This window comes from Fragaria vesca, linkage group LG6 (assembly GCF_000184155.1).
Source record: "Fragaria vesca subsp. vesca linkage group LG6, FraVesHawaii_1.0, whole genome shotgun sequence".
Lineage (NCBI taxonomy): Eukaryota > Viridiplantae > Streptophyta > Magnoliopsida > Rosales > Rosaceae > Fragaria > Fragaria vesca.
The window spans coordinates 26,852,398-26,872,460 of NC_020496.1; the positions used below are offsets into that span (position 1 = coordinate 26,852,398).

General features: G+C 38.7%; 6 protein-coding genes across 6 annotated transcripts; 2 read left to right on the top strand and 4 right to left on the bottom strand.

Moving 5' to 3' along the window:
- The first annotated feature begins 333 nt into the window (after positions 1 to 333).
- LOC101307029 (glycerol-3-phosphate acyltransferase 1-like) lies at positions 334 to 2,444 on the top strand. Its single transcript, XM_004303821.1, has 2 exons — positions 334 to 1,038; positions 1,551 to 2,444. The coding sequence occupies exons 1-2, from the start codon at positions 334 to 336 to the stop codon at positions 2,442 to 2,444; spliced, it is 1,599 nt and encodes a 532-aa protein (XP_004303869.1).
- A 1,835-nt stretch (positions 2,445 to 4,279) lies between these two features.
- On the bottom strand, positions 4,280 to 5,122 carry LOC101314400. The gene has a single exon (XM_004305783.1). It carries the CDS (start codon positions 5,120 to 5,122, stop codon positions 4,280 to 4,282), a length of 843 nt encoding a protein of 280 aa, XP_004305831.1.
- Positions 5,123 to 5,713: 591 nt separating this feature from the next.
- On the bottom strand, positions 5,714 to 8,344 carry LOC101307318 (glucan endo-1,3-beta-glucosidase 2-like). The gene is made up of 4 exons (XM_004303822.1): positions 7,950 to 8,344; positions 6,586 to 7,053; positions 6,283 to 6,313; positions 5,714 to 6,190 (listed from the first exon to the last, which is right to left on the bottom strand). The coding sequence occupies exons 1-4, from the start codon at positions 8,020 to 8,022 to the stop codon at positions 6,028 to 6,030; spliced, it is 735 nt and encodes a 244-aa protein (XP_004303870.1). The 5' UTR covers positions 8,023 to 8,344; the 3' UTR covers positions 5,714 to 6,027.
- Positions 8,345 to 10,312: 1,968 nt separating this feature from the next.
- Positions 10,313 to 11,965, top strand: LOC101314687 (pentatricopeptide repeat-containing protein At2g42920, chloroplastic-like). Its single transcript, XM_004305784.1, has one exon. It carries the CDS (start codon positions 10,313 to 10,315, stop codon positions 11,963 to 11,965), a length of 1,653 nt encoding a protein of 550 aa, XP_004305832.1.
- A 178-nt stretch (positions 11,966 to 12,143) lies between these two features.
- Positions 12,144 to 13,400, bottom strand: LOC101314977 (putative DNA-binding protein ESCAROLA-like). The gene is made up of 2 exons (XM_004305785.1): positions 13,089 to 13,400; positions 12,144 to 13,017 (listed from the first exon to the last, which is right to left on the bottom strand). The coding sequence occupies exon 2, from the start codon at positions 12,942 to 12,944 to the stop codon at positions 12,144 to 12,146; it is 801 nt and encodes a 266-aa protein (XP_004305833.1). The 5' UTR covers positions 12,945 to 13,017; positions 13,089 to 13,400.
- Positions 13,401 to 13,556: 156 nt separating this feature from the next.
- LOC101307606 lies at positions 13,557 to 20,029 on the bottom strand. The gene is made up of 10 exons (XM_004303823.1): positions 19,735 to 20,029; positions 18,959 to 19,002; positions 18,395 to 18,512; positions 18,198 to 18,300; positions 16,909 to 17,466; positions 16,118 to 16,397; positions 15,779 to 16,040; positions 14,765 to 14,926; positions 14,167 to 14,583; positions 13,557 to 13,860 (listed from the first exon to the last, which is right to left on the bottom strand). The coding sequence occupies exons 5-10, from the start codon at positions 17,378 to 17,380 to the stop codon at positions 13,588 to 13,590; spliced, it is 1,866 nt and encodes a 621-aa protein (XP_004303871.1). The 5' UTR covers positions 17,381 to 17,466; positions 18,198 to 18,300; positions 18,395 to 18,512; positions 18,959 to 19,002; positions 19,735 to 20,029; the 3' UTR covers positions 13,557 to 13,587.
- Between the last annotated feature and the right edge of the window lie 34 nt (positions 20,030 to 20,063).

Here is a 20,063-nt window from a genome sequence, read left to right on the forward strand (position 1 = left end):
GAAGAAAAAATGCACATTAAGGCGCTCACCAATAATCCAACCTACCTGTGTGTTTTATAAGAAAAAACCATTATGATATGAAAGAGATGAAGCTAGCTTGCAGAGGTGATCCATTCAGAAGAGAAAAGAGAAAGAAAACAGAAAAGGGATTAGAAAACTGTTGAGGTGGCAATTAATGCCAACTGTGTGGCTTAACCAAATTGCCCTAGTCAAAATCTTCGATGGGATTCCTATAAATACCTTCTGGATTCTTTCCTCTTCTTCACAGAACCAGGTCTCTCCTCTTCTTCTTCTTCTTCTCTCGTCTCTGTCGTTTCTTAATTTGTGATCACCATGGTCCTCCCAATAGTACTTCTGAAGCTCGCAGACTGGGTTTGGTACCAGCTGTTAGCAAATTCATGTCGCAGAGCAGCAAGGAAAGTCAGAAACTATAAGCCCCCCCAACCTCAACCTCCTTCTTTCCCTAGTATTGCCAAGTGTGAGATAACTGGTAGAAAGTCCCAGACACTTGTTTGTGACATTTTCGGAGGGCTTTTGAGATCAGACTCTGTGTTTCCTTACTTCATGTTGGTTGCTTTTGAAGGTGGTAGCATTATTAGAGCCTTTCTGTTGTTGCTGTCATGCTCTTTTTTGTGGGTTTTGGACTATGAACTCCAATTAAGGGTCATGATTTTCATAACCTTTTGCGGGCTCAAGATTAAGCAAATGGAGAGTGTTGGAAGGGCTGTGTTGCCCAAGTTTTATCTTGAAAATCTTAATCTTCACGCCTATGAGGCTTTGGCTTCAACTGGGTCTAAGGTGATTTTCACTAGTGTCCCTAGAGTCATGGTGGAAGGGTTCCTCAAGGAGTATTTGGAGGTTGATGATGTTAAGGGAACTGAGCTGCTCACTTCTGGGCATTACTTCACTGGTTTGTTGTCTAAATCTGGTCTGCTTATGAAGCACAGAGCTCTGAAGGAACATTTTGGTGATAGAAAACCAGATATTGGACTCGGAACTTCAAGCCACCATGATAATCTCTTCATCTCTCTTTGCAAGGTATACACATACAACTTTTACTTAATAGATCAAATAAGATTATTTTCCATTTTTCAGGAAAAGAGAAAAGAGAGATTGATTTCGAATAACTGTTTAGCAACTAGACCTAACCGGCTTAAACCCCATAAGTTTTTAGTTAGGTGATCTTTCTCATCAGCTTAACTAGAGTATATACACATGTATGTACGAAACTTTCTTTATAAGTAAATAACGACCCAACAGAAAAAAATGGGTCAGGCTTCTTTCATATTTCTTCAAGTTTTTTCTGTTGCACAAATATATTCTGACAGGTCCATTCATTTCTGTGGGGAAATAATTTAATATAATCATTTATATATTTCCATTAATTATACATGAATATATCATAGTTAATGTGTCCTCACCAAATATCTGTCATGCATGTTACATATTTTTAATCTAGAACATGCTTATATTATGCCAATTAATTATTTAACATGTTATTGATATAAATTAGTTAACTAATTATCTGTGTGATTAACTGACTGTTACAGGAAGCTTATGTAGTGAACAGGGATGACAGCAAGAGCAATTCAAGTAGTTCATCAGTGTTGCCAAGGCACAGATACCCCAAGCCCTTAATATTCCATGATGGAAGGCTAGCTTTCTTACCTAGTCCATTAGCAACTCTCTCAATGTTCTTGTGGATACCAATTGGAATAGTCATAGCCATATTCAGAATCTCAGTGGGTATCTTCCTTCCCTACAAACTTGCACTCTTCTTAGCCACCTGCACTGGTCTGAATCTATCTGTCAAGGGTTTAGACACTTCAACAAAATCAGACCATGAAAATAGAGGAGTCCTCTATGTATGTACCCACAGAACACTTCTAGACCCAGTTTTCCTCAGCACATCTCTTGCCAAGCCCTTGACCGCTGTCACATACAGCCTAAGCAAAATGTCGGAGGTCATAGCCCCGATTAGGACAGTGAGGTTAACAAGAGACAGGAAGAAAGATGGAGAAACCATGAACAAGTTGCTTAGTGAAGGTGACTTGGTGGTGTGTCCTGAGGGTACAACATGTAGAGAGCCCTATCTGTTGAGGTTTAGTTCACTGTTTGCTGAATTGGCTGATGAGATTGTGCCTGTGGCTGTCAACACGAAGGTGAGTATGTTCTATGGGACTACAGCCAGCGGGCTCAAATGTCTGGATCCTATTTTCTTCTTGATGAACCCGAGACCTGTGTATTATGTTGAAATATTAGGCAAGTTACCAAAAGAGCTGACTTGTGCTGGTGGAAAATCGAGCTGTGAAGTTGCGAATTATATACAGAGGAAGCTGGGTGATGCTTTGGGGTTTGAGTGTACCACTCTTACAAGGAAGGACAAGTATTTGATGCTGGCTGGGAATGAAGGAATAGTCAGTGATAGTAAGAGGAAGAATTAGCTAGGGAACCATTTGTAAGTGTTTATCAATATAACTGACTATATTTCTTTTTCTTTTGTTTTTTAATTAAGGCTAGGATACCATATATATACACGTATATGGTAATTTTTTGTTAGATCCCACTAGTGGTTGTGATCGGAAATGTATCTATTTTACTATATATAATTATGTATCCTTATTATTCAGTTGCTAAAATGATACACATTCTTTCCTTGTTCTGATATTTTTTTTTAAAAGGGTGAATAGATTCCATTGATCGAAAAGATCATGCACGAACTCTCTCACTCAAATCTTGTTCTGATATTTATTCTTATGCATGCATGAATATGACATGAAGCAAACCATGTCATCAAGTCTTGGTGAAGAAATTAACTTTACCAAACTATATATCAAGCTATGCATTGAAAGGAAATAAATATTCAATTTTCATTCTGTTTTCATGCCCCAACTGCTTAACCTGCAAAATTATAACTAATTAAGCTTGTGTTTTCAGTGAATTATGATCTTGAATCGGTCCAGGTATAGGCAGTTGGAAGTATCAAACTCTATTTGTTTCTTTATTTGGTTCTCCGTGAATATGCTAAGAAAGTTTGCAGTCTGTTTAGAAACTATTGTGGATGAACGACCTGTCTTTCTTCTTCATCATATTTTTTTTTTCCTGTTTTCGGTCGTTTACGAGATCGAGGACTAGCTATTCATTTATTACTGTATTCATTACATGCATATATATACAGAAATAGAGATAGACTCAGAGCCCCCGAGCCTCCTTGTCATGCATATATTATTGTATGGTGTTGGACTCCTGGTTGTCGAAGGTTGAGATTTGGATCTGTTTCTTGAAATGAATGATATTATAAATGCAAAGTCATAAATAATTTGAACTCTTTGCGGCAAAGAAAGTTTGAGTATTGATCCTTCGATCCACTAGATTTAACATGGATAATTTACAAGGTTCACCAGTAACATCGCCACGTACATTTCTTAGTCGATATGACATTAGGTGCATGTTTGGATATGTACATTGTAGTAGTGAAGACTCCTACTATTATTATTATTATTTGAGAGATTTTTTTTTTATTTTAAAAACTTTTTATTAAATAACTCACACACTCTACATATGTCAATGATTTGAACTCATGACCTCAAAGTTGTTAGTTAACATCTTAACCAACCAGATCACGGCTCACTGACATTATTATTTAAGAGATTCTCTTCACGAGTTTTATACTACAAATTAATTTAGGCATCATGTTTTCATCATTATTGTATTCAACGGTTTCATTAACTAAGGGATTAGGACAACCATATCAGTCCTATTCCAAAAAGAAAAAGAAAAAAAGAGTAAGAATTGGTTGCGGCACTCTTACCTAGCTATACTACTTCCTTATAGAAGAACTTGAAAAACAATGAGAACTCTAGTCAATTAGATGGCCATCTAGCTATTCTCTCAGATTAAGAGTCGAATCACAATGGTTAAACATCATTAGAAGAGACTGAGAAAGAGAAAGGAACAAGAGACTCAATGCGACTGAACCAAGCTCGAGGAGCTTATTCAAGTCCATATATACAAAACAAAGGCCTTCGATTCCTTGGTTTGTAGACTCGATTGGCATTGTGAATTTGTGATACCATATTGTATAAAACAAACCTTTTGTGCAAATAGGACACAGAGCAAACCAAAACACGACCTTATCTACTTGATCGACGCATTGTATCATATCCATGTGATTCCACCATAATCCACACCACAATTTTTTGTCTGTGTGCAAGATAGAAAGCACAGTATATTCATGCAACAATTACAATAGAAAACCTGAATCTAAAACCATCAACTCTCAATAACTGGCCTTGGAAAAATTATATTCACCACATATATTTTGTAATGGCATGCCAAGTGCATCATTCACCGTCCCATCATGCCACTTATACTTCATAGCTCTATTCAGCCGTTGAATGAAGCCCTTGCTGTACCCTTCATAATACCGCAACAAAGTTGCCAAGGCTACAGGGTCCTTGTCCTCCCACCAAGCGTAACCCTCACCTGCCGGTATATTTCGGACGGAAAAATCACTTTTCAGGCCACCAAACCCTTCCGCAGCCATCCTTACGTACTCCACCATGCCTTCCACAAGCTCCGGCGGAGCACCGGACCCTCTGCCATCCCAAAGCCACACACGCGCCATGCCACGTCGTATCGCCGACACTAATGCACGGTCGACGTTGGCCTCTTCCATAACCGAAGGGCTTATGTTCACCACAAAGTTACGGTCGTTTTCCACCACGGCTTTTGTTAGGTTCACGCTGACGAGCCTTACAACGACACTGTTTACTTGCTTCTTGGGGATGTCGTCGTCGCTAGGGTAAAGAAGGTGTTCGATGAAGTCGCTGGCGTGGAGGACGATGCGGGTGACTTTGTCGTTGGCGACGTAGAAGAGGTGGAAGCGCTGGCCGGCGAGGGAGTCACGAGCGACATTGTTGAGGACGGTGATGTCAAACCCTTTAGAAGCTTCATGGTTCGCCCAGAATGAGAGGATTCCGACCAAGATGACGGAAATGAAACGTATGAGAATTCCGACGTTTGATGTGGAATCATCAGAAGTTGTGTCATGGTTTGTTTTGATTGGTTTTCTGTCGATGAGGGGTTGGAAGATGGATTGATGGTCCTCTATAGCCACCATAGCTGAAGGACATGAAATTATAGGAGGAAATGAGCAAGTGGTCGATGGATATGAAACCAAGAAGATTGAAGCATTATATGAGATGAAAGCAAAACGAGTGGTTTCTAAATGGTTAGGCCCAGATATCATGTGCTATCATTGCTTTTGTATAATGATTGAAAGGAGCAACATCACTACCATATGTAACTTATGTTTCTTATCAAAAAAACATCACTAGCGTATGGAATTATTGCTTAATTTTGTTTTAGCTTTTGTTTTCTGGCTAGATTTCACATTGTGCAGTACGCATTTTGTAGTTTTGCCAAAGTTCGATCGATCACTTTGTTTTAAGGATAATTTGAAGCTTAGACTATAGTTGCAATCAAATGTTAATCTTGTTTTATGTTTAGTTTCCAAGTTTAGGCTACAATCAAATGTTGATGTAAGGGCATATGTTGCATGTAGTGTCAACTCAACAATATATTTAGAGTTTTAGACGCCCATCTTCTGCAGAAACCCAGACCCAAACCCAACAGAGAAATGCCCAAGCCCAAATTTTACTTCTACCATACATATAATTGGTCAATTGGGACATTGAGAGAGGATACTAGTCAAACTACACACAATTATGTCACAGCACATTAATAAGTTCCTGTCAAAATTTTCTATTCCCAGTAATTACAACATTTCCTTAGGTTTGGCAGCTGCTAAATTGCTACCTCTACAAGAACCATCACACTCCCACCTTGCTTTATCTCCTTTTCTAAGGTCTCTCACCAATCTCATCAATAAGAAACTCATTGATATATCCATTCCATGAGGTATCTCATTGTAACAAGACACTAGTATGTAAATATGTACCTCCCCATATATATACTACATTCTATCCCCCAAATTTGTAGTTTGGGAAGTCCACTTGAGCCTTTTTAAGCGATTAGAACCACCATCAGAGACATCATGGTGAACAAGTTTCGCAGGCTATGCAAATTTGCAGCAGCAGCTGCTGAGGAGGTAGAAGGACCAGAAGGTACTGCACCGAAAACCGTTGAGCCACTTGAATTTGTTGTGTTCAAAACCGATGAACTTGTGCTGCACCATTGCAGATATACAAATAAGAAAGTTGATCTTTCTCACTAGATAGGTGGTGGGAGAACTTAAGTAAGCAGAGTTGGGAGGGTTACCTTGTGGATGGATATTGACATGTCCCAGTACCTAAACAGATTGTTGGAATCAAGAAAAATAAAGGGGTGAGAACAAAGGAATTGACATTAAGTTGCATTAAAGCATTAGGTAATGCTCTTTGGTCAGAGTCAGATTTCTAGCATTTTTTTGTGTTTCAAAATTGTTCATCGAACTATATTTCTTACAAGGATGTACTTCCTTAATGGTTCTCGCAACATAACATGTCAAGCGGTCTAACATAACACTATACTGTCTCGTAAAAGAAAATTAAAAAATGCCAAAAACTAAAGGTGGTGTCTTACTTGGATCAGTACTGGTGATGACAGCAGTGCCACCAAAATTGCAGCTATTTGGAACTGGATTCTTCTGATAAAAGTTATTGAATGCAAAAGAAGCATGGTCTCGGACAGTGTTCGGGTTGTAACAACTTCGACCAAGCTGAATCTCTGAACAATCAGTGCCACCATAGCCACAAGCATAATCCAAGGCAACTTGTAATGCCATTTGTGATGCACTTGGGCTAGCAACACACCAACTTGCAGAAGTAGAAGATGTTGTGGTACTATAAGAGGGAATTGTAGTAACTGGTGAGGTTGAGTCTGGTGTGGAAGTGGGGTTCATAATTGGAGTTGATGAAGTGGGATTGGTGGGAGTTATTGTAGGAACTGTGGTTATTGGAGTTGTGATGTCTTTCTGGGTTGTGGAAATTGAAGTAGTAACATGTAGCTGTTTGTCTTCTTGGCTTTGTTCTATGATTCTCACCTTCAGACCTGTACTAGAAATGACAACTAAAGGTAATCTTTATTTGTTCTGTTCAGTCATTTCAGTGACTTTTGAACATGGCAACAGTGGCACCAAATCTGTATTGTTCCCATTTTCAAAAACAACATCATACCCTATAAAATAGTTTCAAACCAGAAAGCCAGAAAGTTGAGCTTCTGCTATATGGGTACCAAAAACAGCTCAACAATTTATCCCTAACAGTAATCACGCAATCAAAGTTTTCTTCTTGAACTTTTGAGGAAGACAATAGAACTATAAAGATTAGTCAAACATACATAGAAGCAAAAGCTAAGGGAGAAGATTCAAATGAACATCAAAACATCATCATTGATAATTTGAAAAACTAGTACTCTAACCCTGCTTCTGAAAACAGAAAGGAAGAGGGAGAAACCGAAATTTGGAGGATAAATAGTCATCTTAAGGAATATAATGATTCAAAATGAAATTTGTCATGCAGGCAAAAAATACGTTTACCTTAATTCTTAAAACTAGAAGAAAAATATAAGAGAAAGAATTATGCTTGCAATGATTTGATATGAAACTTCATTCGTGTTCATTTAAGAATCCAGAACAATTTCTTCTGAGCAAGAAAATTGCATATTCATTAGTCAAATCAACTCAAAAACTAGATTCTCAAAGAACACATAGCTAGATTCTTATTGGTAGCCGAAAGTTGATGTGAAGTGGATTATTAAGGAATAAAAATTCATTGTCAAAGACAGAAAGAAACAAGGGAAAAGATAAAGAAGCTAATAGGATTATTGCCACATTCTATTATTTAACAAAAGAAAATGAGAGATGCTGTCACATTGGATATGAAAGAAAATCCAAATATAACTGTAAAGAAGCAATACCAAGTTCAAATCAAGACAAAGGAATTCACCTGAACAGAAGAAATGACCCAATAGGATCAGGAATACTATCAAACCATAGTTAAACCTTCCACCAATCATCATCACCAACCTCTGTTTCTTCTCTTTGATGCCTCCTGCTTCTTCTTCTTCTTTGATGCCTCCTGCTTCTTCTTCTTCTTCTTGTTCTGCTTCTTCTGGTTTTTGGGTAGAGGTGATCAATCTAGCCAGTCCTACTTTCCTCTGGTTTGAAAGAAAGAAAGAGAAGGAGATATATATTGAACTGGAGAAGTATGAAGGATGTTGTTGAAAAGAAGGGGTTTTTGTACCTCTTTGTCTATTCTCATGTACTTAAAATATAGATATATATGTTTTAAAGGAAGTGCAACCCAGAGAGAGAGAGGGAGAGGGAGAGAGATGGGTTGTTAGTGCAATGTAGGGGGAGGTGCAAGCAAAGGGAGGGTGCAAAAAGGAGGGAAAAGTGAGGGGAAGGGAAGAAGGTTGAAGAAAAAGGTAAAGAGAGAGAGAAATGTTTGGATTTTAGGTTTGATCTGTGGGCTGGTTAGTGATGGTTGTAATGATGGTGGTGATGTGTTCATTTTGCCTTTCTCTGTTTTCTCTCACACTCCTTTATGTTGTTTGATACCAATGAATCTGGTAGCCATATTCCATTTTCCAATTACCTTAGTTTTGGTGGGAGAGATTAGAGCCTTCCAAATTGTTTTTTGATCACATGATTAACTTGCCAGTTTCTATAAGTTAATCCATGGCTACTTTAATGGTCTATGAATCAAATTACCTAATACAAAACCAATACTCACATAATGGACAATGTTATTCACACAATCAATTTGTCATTCTATACACTTTCGTTGCGAGTTTTTGTTCAAGTTATTACATATAAATCTCAAAATGATGGATTTGATAATAGCAATTTGTCAAAGTAAATCTGTATTTGGGTGCCCAAATTCTTGTCTAGATGCCCTGCAGATTATTGAAAGAGACAACATTTCTTTAGTAAAGTCTGTCTCTTCTTCCTATTGGGTTCTGTTTGTGGTTGGGATGATTTTGTTTCAAGGCTTTGTAGTGTGACTACCTACTGGATAAGCAACAAGCATGAACATTTTTCTTTCTTGCTGCTTTTTTTCTTTTTCTTTCTTTCTTAATTATGCAGCAACTTCAGTCTGTCATTGTTGAATCAATTTTAAGATATCCTAATTTCGAAGGAAAAATTTACATCACTAAACCAAATAATCGTGAACTCTTATTAGAGTACGTAGTTTCTTTATTCTATTTTCGAGTATTTTAACTTGTCAAATCTTCATTTAAACATGGTTCTAGACCCTGCAGTCAGTTGGTAGCTTACATGTAGGGAAAGCAACCACATTTCGTTTCATGTGTTAGCTTACAAGCCAACCTCCTCCTCTACTCGTATGTGACAACTTGCCCACACTCTTAATTAGCATCTATGCTTATTCTTTCATTGCCATTTTGATTATTGATTAGTGTTTGTATTCTGGATCTGTATCTGTATCTAGAGTACCATATTTTGAATTTTGAACAAAGTAAACTGAATTGGTAGAAATGAACCTTAAAGTGGAGTGGCTAGAATCCTATCCTAAGCATGCACTTTTGACCAATTGAAGTCCAATTATACCTACTGTGTATAATCTATTAACGCTAGTCTCTGCTTTATGCTTTGGTTCTAAAGAAAGGCAGTTCTTGATTGTTACTCCCATAATCCCTCCCAGTAGTATTTAATGGGAATGTTTTTGATTGAGACTATAGAGTATAAAATTATTGGGAGGCTAAGATTCAGCCTTCTCCCTTCTTTGCAGCCATCATAAACATCTTCATTGAAAAACATTATACTACCGCACCTAAGTTTATTTTTGAAACATCTTAGACTCTGCACATATCTGTAGCTTTTAGTTAGTGACACTGAGCAGTTTGGAACAGATTTAACAAGTTTTTAATACAATCTATACATCATGAACTTTTATCAGGTTACGCCGGCTCAAAAAATTGAGGGCTTACTGCGATTCAAATACAAAACACAATTTTTGGTTTTGCTTAGTGTGACACAATCTCATTCCAAACTTCCATCGTTTTTTTTTTTTTTTGATGAGATTCCAAACTTCCATCGTTGACACTAGCTAATGATCACCGAAATCTTGAATTTTTCATCAATTATATAGACAAAATCGATATGATCCAAAGTATACATTTCCATATAGTTTTTGTGTATTTTCACCGACGAAATATTGTTGGCAAAGATTAGATACTTTTGAAATGCAACCATGTTTCCCTTCTGTTTTCACACTCTTCTGCAAGTTTCATATGAAAGGGGTTAGAGATAGAAGACTCAGATAACAGAAAACAAGAGCCACAAGAAATGACACCATGTTGTTGCTCATTCACTTCATCAACCTCAATATCCAAATTCATCTCAGACAAACCACACCTCTTCATGCTAGAAAACCAATGCACCAACATGAAAGACCTCCAGAAAATCCATGCCCACCTTATCAAAACTGGCCTAGCCAATGACACTGTTGCCGCCAGCCGTGTCTTGGCCTTTTGTGCCTCCCCAGCCGGAGACATCAACTATGCCTACATGGTTTTCAGACATATCCACAACCCAAACCTCTTCATCTGGAACACCATCATTAGAGGTTTCTCTAACAGCTCAAACCCTGAAGCTGCCATCTCTCTTTTCATCGACATGTTGGTCACTTCAACTGTCCAGCCACAAAGGTTGACTTACCCTTCAGTTTTCAAGGCTTATGCTCAACTCGGGCTTGCCCATGATGGAGCTCAGCTTCATGGGAGAGTTGTGAAGTTGGGTCTTGAAAGTGACCAGTTTGTAAGGAACACCATCATACATATGTACTCAAACTGTGGCCTTTTGAGTGAAGCAAGAAGAGTGTTTGATGAAGACTTGGAGTTTGACATTGTGGCTTGGAATTCTATGATAATGGGCCTTTCTAAATGTGGTGAAGTCGGTGAATCTAGAAGGCTGTTTGATAAAATGCCTCAAAGGAATTCGATTTCATGGAATTCGATGATTGGTGGATCTGTTAGGAATGGAATGTACACAGAAGCATTGGATCTTTTTGGTGAAATGCAGAAGCAGAAGATTAAGCCTAGTGAGTTTACAATGGTGAGCCTGTTGAATGCTTCAGCTCAATTAGGAGCAATTAGACAAGGGGAGTGGATTCATGAATATATAAGGAAAAATCATATTCAGCTCAATCCCATTGTTGTAACAGCTATCATTAATATGTACTCCAAATGTGGAAGCATTGAAAAAGCTGTACATGTGTTTGAGGCAGCTCCTAGAACAGGGTTATCTTGTTGGAACTCCATCATTATGGGGTTAGCCACTAATGGTTGTGAAGAAGAAGCAATTGAGCTATTCTCAAGGCTCAAATCTTCGAGTTTTGTACCTGATGATGTCAGTTTTCTTGGTGTTCTAACCGCATGCAGTCACTCGGGGATGGTGGAGAAAGCAAGGAAGTACTTTTCAGTAATGAGAGAAACATATAGGATTGCACCATCCATTAAGCACTATAGTTGCATGGTGGATGTGTTAGGCAGAGCTGGACTTCTTGAAGAAGCTGAGAAGCTCATAGATGGTATGCCATTAAAAGCAGACGCGATCATTTGGGGTTCGTTGCTCTCATCTTGTAGGAAGCACAGAGACATTGAGATGGCTAAGCGGGCTGCAAAGCATGTGATTGAGTTGGATCCAAGTGATTGTTGTGGTTATGTGTTAATGTCAAATGTTTATGCTGCCTCTAGTCAATTTGAGGAAGCAATGCGTGAAAGGCTTTCAATGAAAGGGCAGAAGATTGAGAAAGAACCGGGATGTAGTTTGATCGAAGTAGATGGAGAGGTTCATGAGTTTATAGCTGGTGGAAGGCTGCATCAGAAAGCCCCAGAGATTTATTCACTACTGAATGGATTGGGGTTTATGTTGGAAAGAAATGCAACAGATTATGCTGAACTTGCTGCCTATCAGATTATGGAAAAATCAAATTATTAGAAGCCATTCTTGTCCTCCTTACATGATGTATATACTTAATTAGGTTACATTGAAAACCCAACATTTAAAGGGTATGTGATGAAGATACAAACTCTTGTTAAAATTACATGTAAAAATACATATGAAGTAATGCCAGATACTAATGGTGACATGTTGCTGCAATGAGTGCATTCATGTTTTATGTCTTTGACATATTTCGGCCAGATGCCCAGGAGTAAACCTCAGGAGGCACATTACCATTAGTGAGCAGATTTGGTGGAAGTCCATAAAAATCTGACATATCCAGGTGGTGGTGACGACCGTTTTGGTATTGTTGGTTCTGTAAAGCTGCAGCTACTTCATCTTCATCCAGTGGAAGACGATCAAATGTTGCATTCATGAACGAGGCAGCCATGATCACAACAGGCCCTGAAGCAATAAGTGCACCTACCACGCCCCCACCTACAACCTGCCCCTGAGCCCCAGCCAAGTAGATGGTTAGACCTGTAATCCCAGGAGGGGCAGGAGGAGGCAAGATTGATCCGAGCAATGACAGAATCTCAAAACGGCCATGGAGGGTCACAATGGCTCCGGAGGAAGCTGGTTGTCGCAGTGTGACATTGGTTACACAACCACTTCCACTCAGTATGCAAATGCCTCTTTGTTTCCTTCTTGCAAAGTTGGTTAAACTTTCACTCACATCACAGCCTGAACTCACTTCCATAGCATGTGCACGAAGTGCATTAGCACTGTCGCGGGTGACAATGATAGGCGGCTTTGGCTTGTTTTTAGAACCCGCTGGCCTGCCACGGGGTCGCCTGATTGTCTCCCCCTCAGATGCTGAAGAAACTGGTTGCACTGGCTTTGGTATTTTTGGTGCCATAAGTAATGCATCAATGCTAGGCCTGTGGTGATTATTACCTTTATCTGCATCTTGGGTTCGGTCGATGGAAATTTTAGACACAACATTAGGTCCTGTAAGATCTGCACCTCCTGCCATTTTCTGATACACGCAATAAGAACCAGAGAATCACCATGAGCTGCATCAAGAACGCGAGTATATATAGCACCATCTGTGGCAATAGTTTTATCAGCAAACCAGAAAGAATGAACCAGGATTAGGAGATGTTTAAGTGATACCAACCTTATAATTATCACTAGTTTTATCAAACTCCAATGTCACAATCACTGCCTAACTCCAAACCAACTTCTCCTTCATGTCAATTGCCTTCACCAACAGAGTCAGATATAGCATGTATTGTACTTAAATCATTCACAAATCTTACAGGTCAGTAAATTTTAACCTACACTACCAACATTTACCCTCATGCAATTTTAGCTGAGGGATCATGTTCAGGGGCTTTTAAGTGCAGCACAACACATTGAAGATAGACGGCCTTTCACTAGAAAAAATTAAAATTGGCAAGCTGTCCCATTGATTCAAAAATTTTGCCCCAACACAGTTTCGTAGAATACAACATTAGGGCAGAAGGCACAAAACAATAACTTCTCCGTTCAGAGTATGTACAATTGGACAACTAGCCAGAACCACCGTGATTCTGAACTATAGCAACACCCCTACTTTGCCAACTCCAAACTCACTACACCCCCGATGGGAAAAAGAAATGACCGACAAACAAAAATTAGTACGTCCGCTGCCAAATTTGTTGCAACTGCTGAGGCGACAAGTCTGGAATACCTGGAGCAAAGGGTGATTCATTGAGGCTTTGACGTTGACGTTCTTGTGTTATGCCCATTTGAGAATTATAGTAATCAGGGTATCCCATGGATCCATAATGCTGCAATTGTGAAGGAACCTGTCCAGCCTGTTCTTGTCGATATCCTGCATACTGTTGATTCTGCCCAAGCAAGTTGTTATATGCACTGTCTTGAACGGAAGATAATGTTCTCGGACTCTGGTGGCCACAGCAAAGAGTAGTTTAGAAAAGAGGTATTAAGATTATCAAATATGATCCATGTAACAACACAGCAAACAAGACTTTTGATACTTCAAGAGAGAAAATTTGTGATATGCATAAGATGCACCAATGATCACTAAAAACTCATCAGTATCAATAATCAATCGGTTCAACAATTGTGACATTACAACCAATTGCAAATCCTTTAACACCATTTTCATAAACAGTAGATGTGAGATGAGAGAAGAAACGAGTCGATATTGAATACTTTTACTTGGTAACAGCTACATAGAAGAACTGTACCTGGTGAAGAGGGGTTAAGTGGTTTCCATCCTTGTATTGAGAACGAAACACATCATCATAGTCCCTGACCGGCGCAACAGATGAGTTATGCAAATAATTGCCATGGACATTTGTAGAGGTCCCAAAACTCCCATGGCCACCAGCAGCAGCAGATGGCGGCACTCTGCTTATTGAGGCACCATTCCTGTGCTGTGGGAAGCTGTACTCCATGCCTGCCACAGATTGATGGAGGCCAGTACCACCTGCATATGCTTGCTGCAATGCTGACGGTGTACGTGAGAAGCTCTGAGGTGGGGAGGGGTAGCCAATAATATTTGCTATTTGTTCGTAAGTAGGTTGAGAGTATGACCGAGCGGTAAGGTGCTGAGGAAGCACAGAGGATGCCTCAGGTAAAGGCAAGGCACCCGGTCTCAGAGCCTGTATGATTTAATGGCCACAAATATCAGCATGCTCATATTTAATTAAGTCTTTGAAACATTGCAATTGGACAGGACCTTTATTAGGGTCTAAAAATAAGGGTTCAATAATCCGGAATCCAGTTTACTGGAGCATACACATCACATGGATATGATGCACTTGCGGATCGCTCATTACTTACCTCAGACATGGAAATGGTTGGAGTGTTTACAGATGAAGCTGCACTGCTGTATCTTGAAGGCATTGATGGTGTCCCCAACAACTGTGAGAATGGAAGATCAGAACCTCTTAAAGACTGAATTGTTGACTCCAAAAAATCGCTTGGCAGAGAATCTGAATATGCCTGCAGAATTTTTTGTGTAAAAAAATAAAGTACATCATTGCAGTTTTAGAAGATCTAGATAGAGTAAGAGAATTCGCAGAAGATCATTTTGACACAAAAGAATTTCTTTTATGCATAAGATGAATAATTTAAAATTTGCAAGATAAACCATGATGAATATGAACTGCATATAATGGAGACAGAGTAAGGTTATCTATTAACAAGGTGAAACATCAGAACAAATTACACCAGCGGTCAGATGGGTATACGCAATTGCAAATGAAATTACATACGAAACCCCAAATACCACAAAACAGACAACTTGTTAAGTAACTAAATCTGCTTAATATATAGAAATGGTCAGCATAAATAAATGCTATAGAAAATTACACCTAGATGTTAATTTCTTCGAAGGACAGTCTTGGTCAGGATGAGGAGGTAGGTCACCTCCACCAGACTATTTTTGACTTGTAAGTTCTATGGAATCTCATTTGATACGTAAAGACTCGGTGACACATAGGTTGAGGTAAAATATCAAATGCTACAACTTCCAGCAGATCAGAGATTGAAAACTGAGGCCAATATAAGCTTCTCAGAGCCAACAAGTATAGTCAGTTTTTTGAGGCAATGCCTTAAACAGCAAATGACTTGACAAACAATACAAATCATGGGTCCATCGCATGGAAACAGCTTTTTCCAATACTTTATTCTACTCCCATTCATCTAATATGTTAACCTAGGTCTAGATACGTGATTCCAGTGTGCACAACAATTAAGAACCCTATAACTAATTCAGGAGCAGACACAACATCCATAATCAATTTGAAGAATATTAACTCTATATACCATGCAGAAATGGTTATTATGATTTACCATATCACTTTGAAGAGGTGGAATATTTCTGAATTTTGGTTCTTCCCTTGCAAAAGACAATCCAGAACCTGCTCTTAGGATGTTGTCAGAACTAAAATCAGGTAGAGCTGTGAAGTCTTTATGCCCTAGAGCTTCAAGGATATCGTGTTTTGCTAGCTCAGGCTGTGAATTTAGAGAAAAATCATAATATTTAGCATCTATGTTTGCTCTCCCATTGTCGTATAAGGATCCACGAAGCTCATCATGATTGTACCCTGAATTTCTGCATGGAGGGAAAATCCAAGGCATTAGGAGACATTACAGCTGAAATATCATAGGAACTGAGAGAAAGACTCATGCCTGGTATCCAAGTGCCCGGAAAATGAAGCATCTATTCCTGCATAGGCTCCTCCCAAGTCATTTTGGAAGGATTGCGGCCTTGAAGCAGAATTATTGCCTGATTTGTAAGTGCCAAAACTCAAATGTGAGCAATCAGCAGCCAATTCTTGCAAATTATTTGGAAGGACTACTGTACACTGATCCTCGGGCTCATCGTTTTTTAGACTCAGTTGCTGCATGTTTATAGTAGCTGATGATACAGCCAGATCATCAGATACAGACTGATTTGAATATGCTTTTCCTGAATTTCACAATAAAAAAAAACTATTAATAAAAGGTATCAGAAAATGATGAGCATTTAGCATGACAACAACTTTTAACAGTTTACAAAGGCAACAGACTGGGCATATCAGCACACAAGTTAAAAGCCTTACGAGGTTGGTTAAAGTATCTCAATAAAAAAAGCCAAAAAATGTGAAACTATAGGCCCACCAAAATACAAACTGAGACTAGTAGGTTGACATGTATTGCTCAATCTAGGATGATATAACTCGAATCAAACAAGCACGAGATGAATCATGCATTTTAATATTTCATCCAGTATCCATATTCATATTCTGCACTAATTACCTATCACATTATGTATCATGCTTGATAAATATTATCATTATATATGAAAAAAGAAGTCAATTGTAGACAGAAATTATGTTTGTTTCTGTGTTGTAGCATCAAGTCATTAACAATGATCTTCAAAAAAGATAGAGAAACAGTTGCAACGTTTCATGGGTGAAACATGAAACCAGAATCATTACCTTCCTCATTCTCATTTGTACGTCTATGAGAGCCATAAGAACTTGAATTAGAAGACAAATTGTCAACACGATGAGATCGCCCACCAGAAGCATCAACAATCTTCACTCTACCAGACGCATTATGGTCAGAACTATGGTTTTCACTACTGAAACCCACCTCTGAAACTTCGACCTTATCTGGCTGGTAATCCCTTAGCATACTGGATTCATTATAATACGAGTTAGACCTATTATTATGCGCCTCCACGTTTGCATTTAAAGCTGATGACCCACTAGCAGCCACTGGCTGCTCAATCACAGGCCACTCATCACGGAAAGCATTCTGTCCAGCAGCATCGCCAGAATTTTGGGAAGATCCCACATTGTGATTAAACGAATTTGTTTCAAAAGCATCCTGATGCAAAGATGACATCTCAGATGATATATGTGAGCCCTTGCTGGGGTTCCTACCCATTTTGACGATGTCAGCCATTGAAAAATGTCCGGAGCTTGTGGTCGACCAAGCAGACTGATTTCCAGGAGAAGGTTGCACGGATGCAGAGATGGCATCACCCGACCCTGTTGAAGTACTAAAAGAATCACTGCAGCAGATTTTGACAGATAATTTGACATGAGTAATTATATAAACAGCAGAGAATGTGACTAATTTTACAGATTGACTGTTTGCTATTCTGATTTGACAATAGTATCGACAACAAAACTAAAGAACATGTAGCATGCAATCCTGCCTCAGTTACACCATTCAATTAAACAACTTTCACTCGTTCAGTAAAGCAAACCAGGATGGGGTTCTCATCCACTATCATTTTCCCATTCCTCCGTCTTTACTCACTAACGAATCCCTTGAACATGCAACATTACTAAAATTTAAAGTTTTAAACCATCATCAGGCTATCAAAAAATCAGCCAACTAAAAGGTATTGCTTCCTTATCAATGCAGACAAAGATTAGGAAGTCTACAATACATTATTAAATCCATATAAACCCCCTTAAGGGTGTAGACTAGCTTCCTACAAGAGTAGGCCAACTCCATGCATTTGCAGACTGGCTCCCTGATGGTATGGAGTTGTCTACCACTGTCAGAAGCTCTACAACTGTAGAGACCTAGTTTATAACCGCAACAAAGATATATTTTTACGTCATGTACCCTAAGGGAACCCCAACAAAGAAAAATGAATTCCACACTAACTTATGATCTCATACTCCCACTGTTAGATTTGTTTATTTTAAGGAAGAGAAAAAAAAAGAAGAGGGAAAATTACAAGCTAGAATCTAATAGTAGAACTTGCCTGTAAGATGAAGGTTGCTGGTTTGTAGTTCTTCCTACACTTGAAGAATGAGGTGAAGGAGCAGCAAACCCATTTTGTCCTTTGTATGCAGCTTTACCAAGCTCTAAAAGAAGAATTACAAAACTTTGAAATTAAGACATGCAATACTGCAACACGTACTATGCTATCCATACAAGCCCTAGACAAGTTCAATATACCATTGAAACTCGTTTGAGTTGATCCACACGATCCAGCAATGTGTTCGGTAGTAACTCTAACTCCACGATTTGAGCCACCATTGTAAACTCGCGGCCTAGACTCTTGTGTGTCCTTCATCTGAAAATTTTGAAAAACATCCTGAACCATTAATACAATATAAATAAAGAAAAGAACATAATGTGGAATAAAAAGAGAAAGCTTTTATAATCATGTCAATTGCACTATACTTGATCTAACTTAAAATAGATAACATACATACTGAAGAGAAAAAAAAAGTAACAAGATTCTCATGACACCAAAAAAATATATAACTAACTAGCTGCACAAGACAGAGGTTTTTTTCCTTTTTTTTTTTCTTTCTTTTGGAAAGTGCAAGGCAGAGAATAGTTATTGAACTCATTTCCGAGATAACTAAGTAATCAACATTAAATTTTGAAGGTAACCCACATTATGCATAAAACAGGTAGATGAAAAACCAAAACCCTTTAAGCTGCACACTACAAGATAGAATGTTAATATCGAACAGGCAGAAACTTGAAATTAGTGGACTTTCACAAGGGTACCTCTTTCCTTCTTTCACGTTTGCTCTTCACTTCGTGAAATGTATCTACACAATTGCAAAATACTAATTCAATGATGACTTTGAAGAGTAACTAAATTCAAAAGTAGTGAAAGAAGAATCCGCCCAGAAGATAAAAACTGAACTCAACATACTATAAGAAACATCATACTAAACTAATACAGGCACATACTGATGATTCAACTCACTAGGTCCCAATAATAAATCGACAAACACAACCTACAAGGTCTTTTACTTCAATTGTTACTGATAATGCAATCATTTACTATTTCTAACAAAAAATTATTTCAAAAGCAACATTCAACTCTTCAAGTCCAATACTTCTCTTCAATTCTACCTACCGGGCACAATACATGGAGAAATTTCAAAAATTAGGTCACTACAACACGATCAATCCAGTCCAACAGTTCAGTCCTCACACTACAATTCTCCCGGCAAAAAGAAAAAAAAAATTGACAAAGGAAAAAAAAAATCCAAAATTCCACAGCAACATGTTAAAGCCAGAACAGATTTTTATCTTGTTCACTAAAATAAAAAAAGTAGTACCCAGTCAAAACCTGCTACACCACAGAGCCCAAACCACACCTCTATTCCTTATCCCCCCCAAATTTCACATCAACCAAACACTTCAAAATGAACCAAAACTTTTCACCTCATTCCCAAACCACGCCATCCGAATTTACTTCTCCAATTAAATTAAAAAAGCGATTAATCCAAAAACGAACGGTAAAAAAAGAAAGGTGGTGGCGGCAGTGGAACCTAAAGAGAGGAGGCGCTGTACGGCGTCGTTGGGGTCCATGTTACATTCCTTAAGCACGGCGTAGATCTCAGCCTCGGGGCAGTTCACCACTTCCTTGAGGCTCTGTATCATCTTCTTCGTCCCCGGCAGGAACTGCGCTCCTACTCCTACGTTCTTGCTCTCGCTTCCCATCGCCGCCGCCGGAGAAGGAAAGAACAATTTTTTGCCGGAAAATCTACGGTTGCGGCTCTTCGCTGGCTGAGATTTTTCCGATCACAAAAACCCTCAGTCTTTCTTTCTCTCTCTCTCTGGCTGAAAAACGACGTTGGTTTGCTCTCTCTCTCTCTCT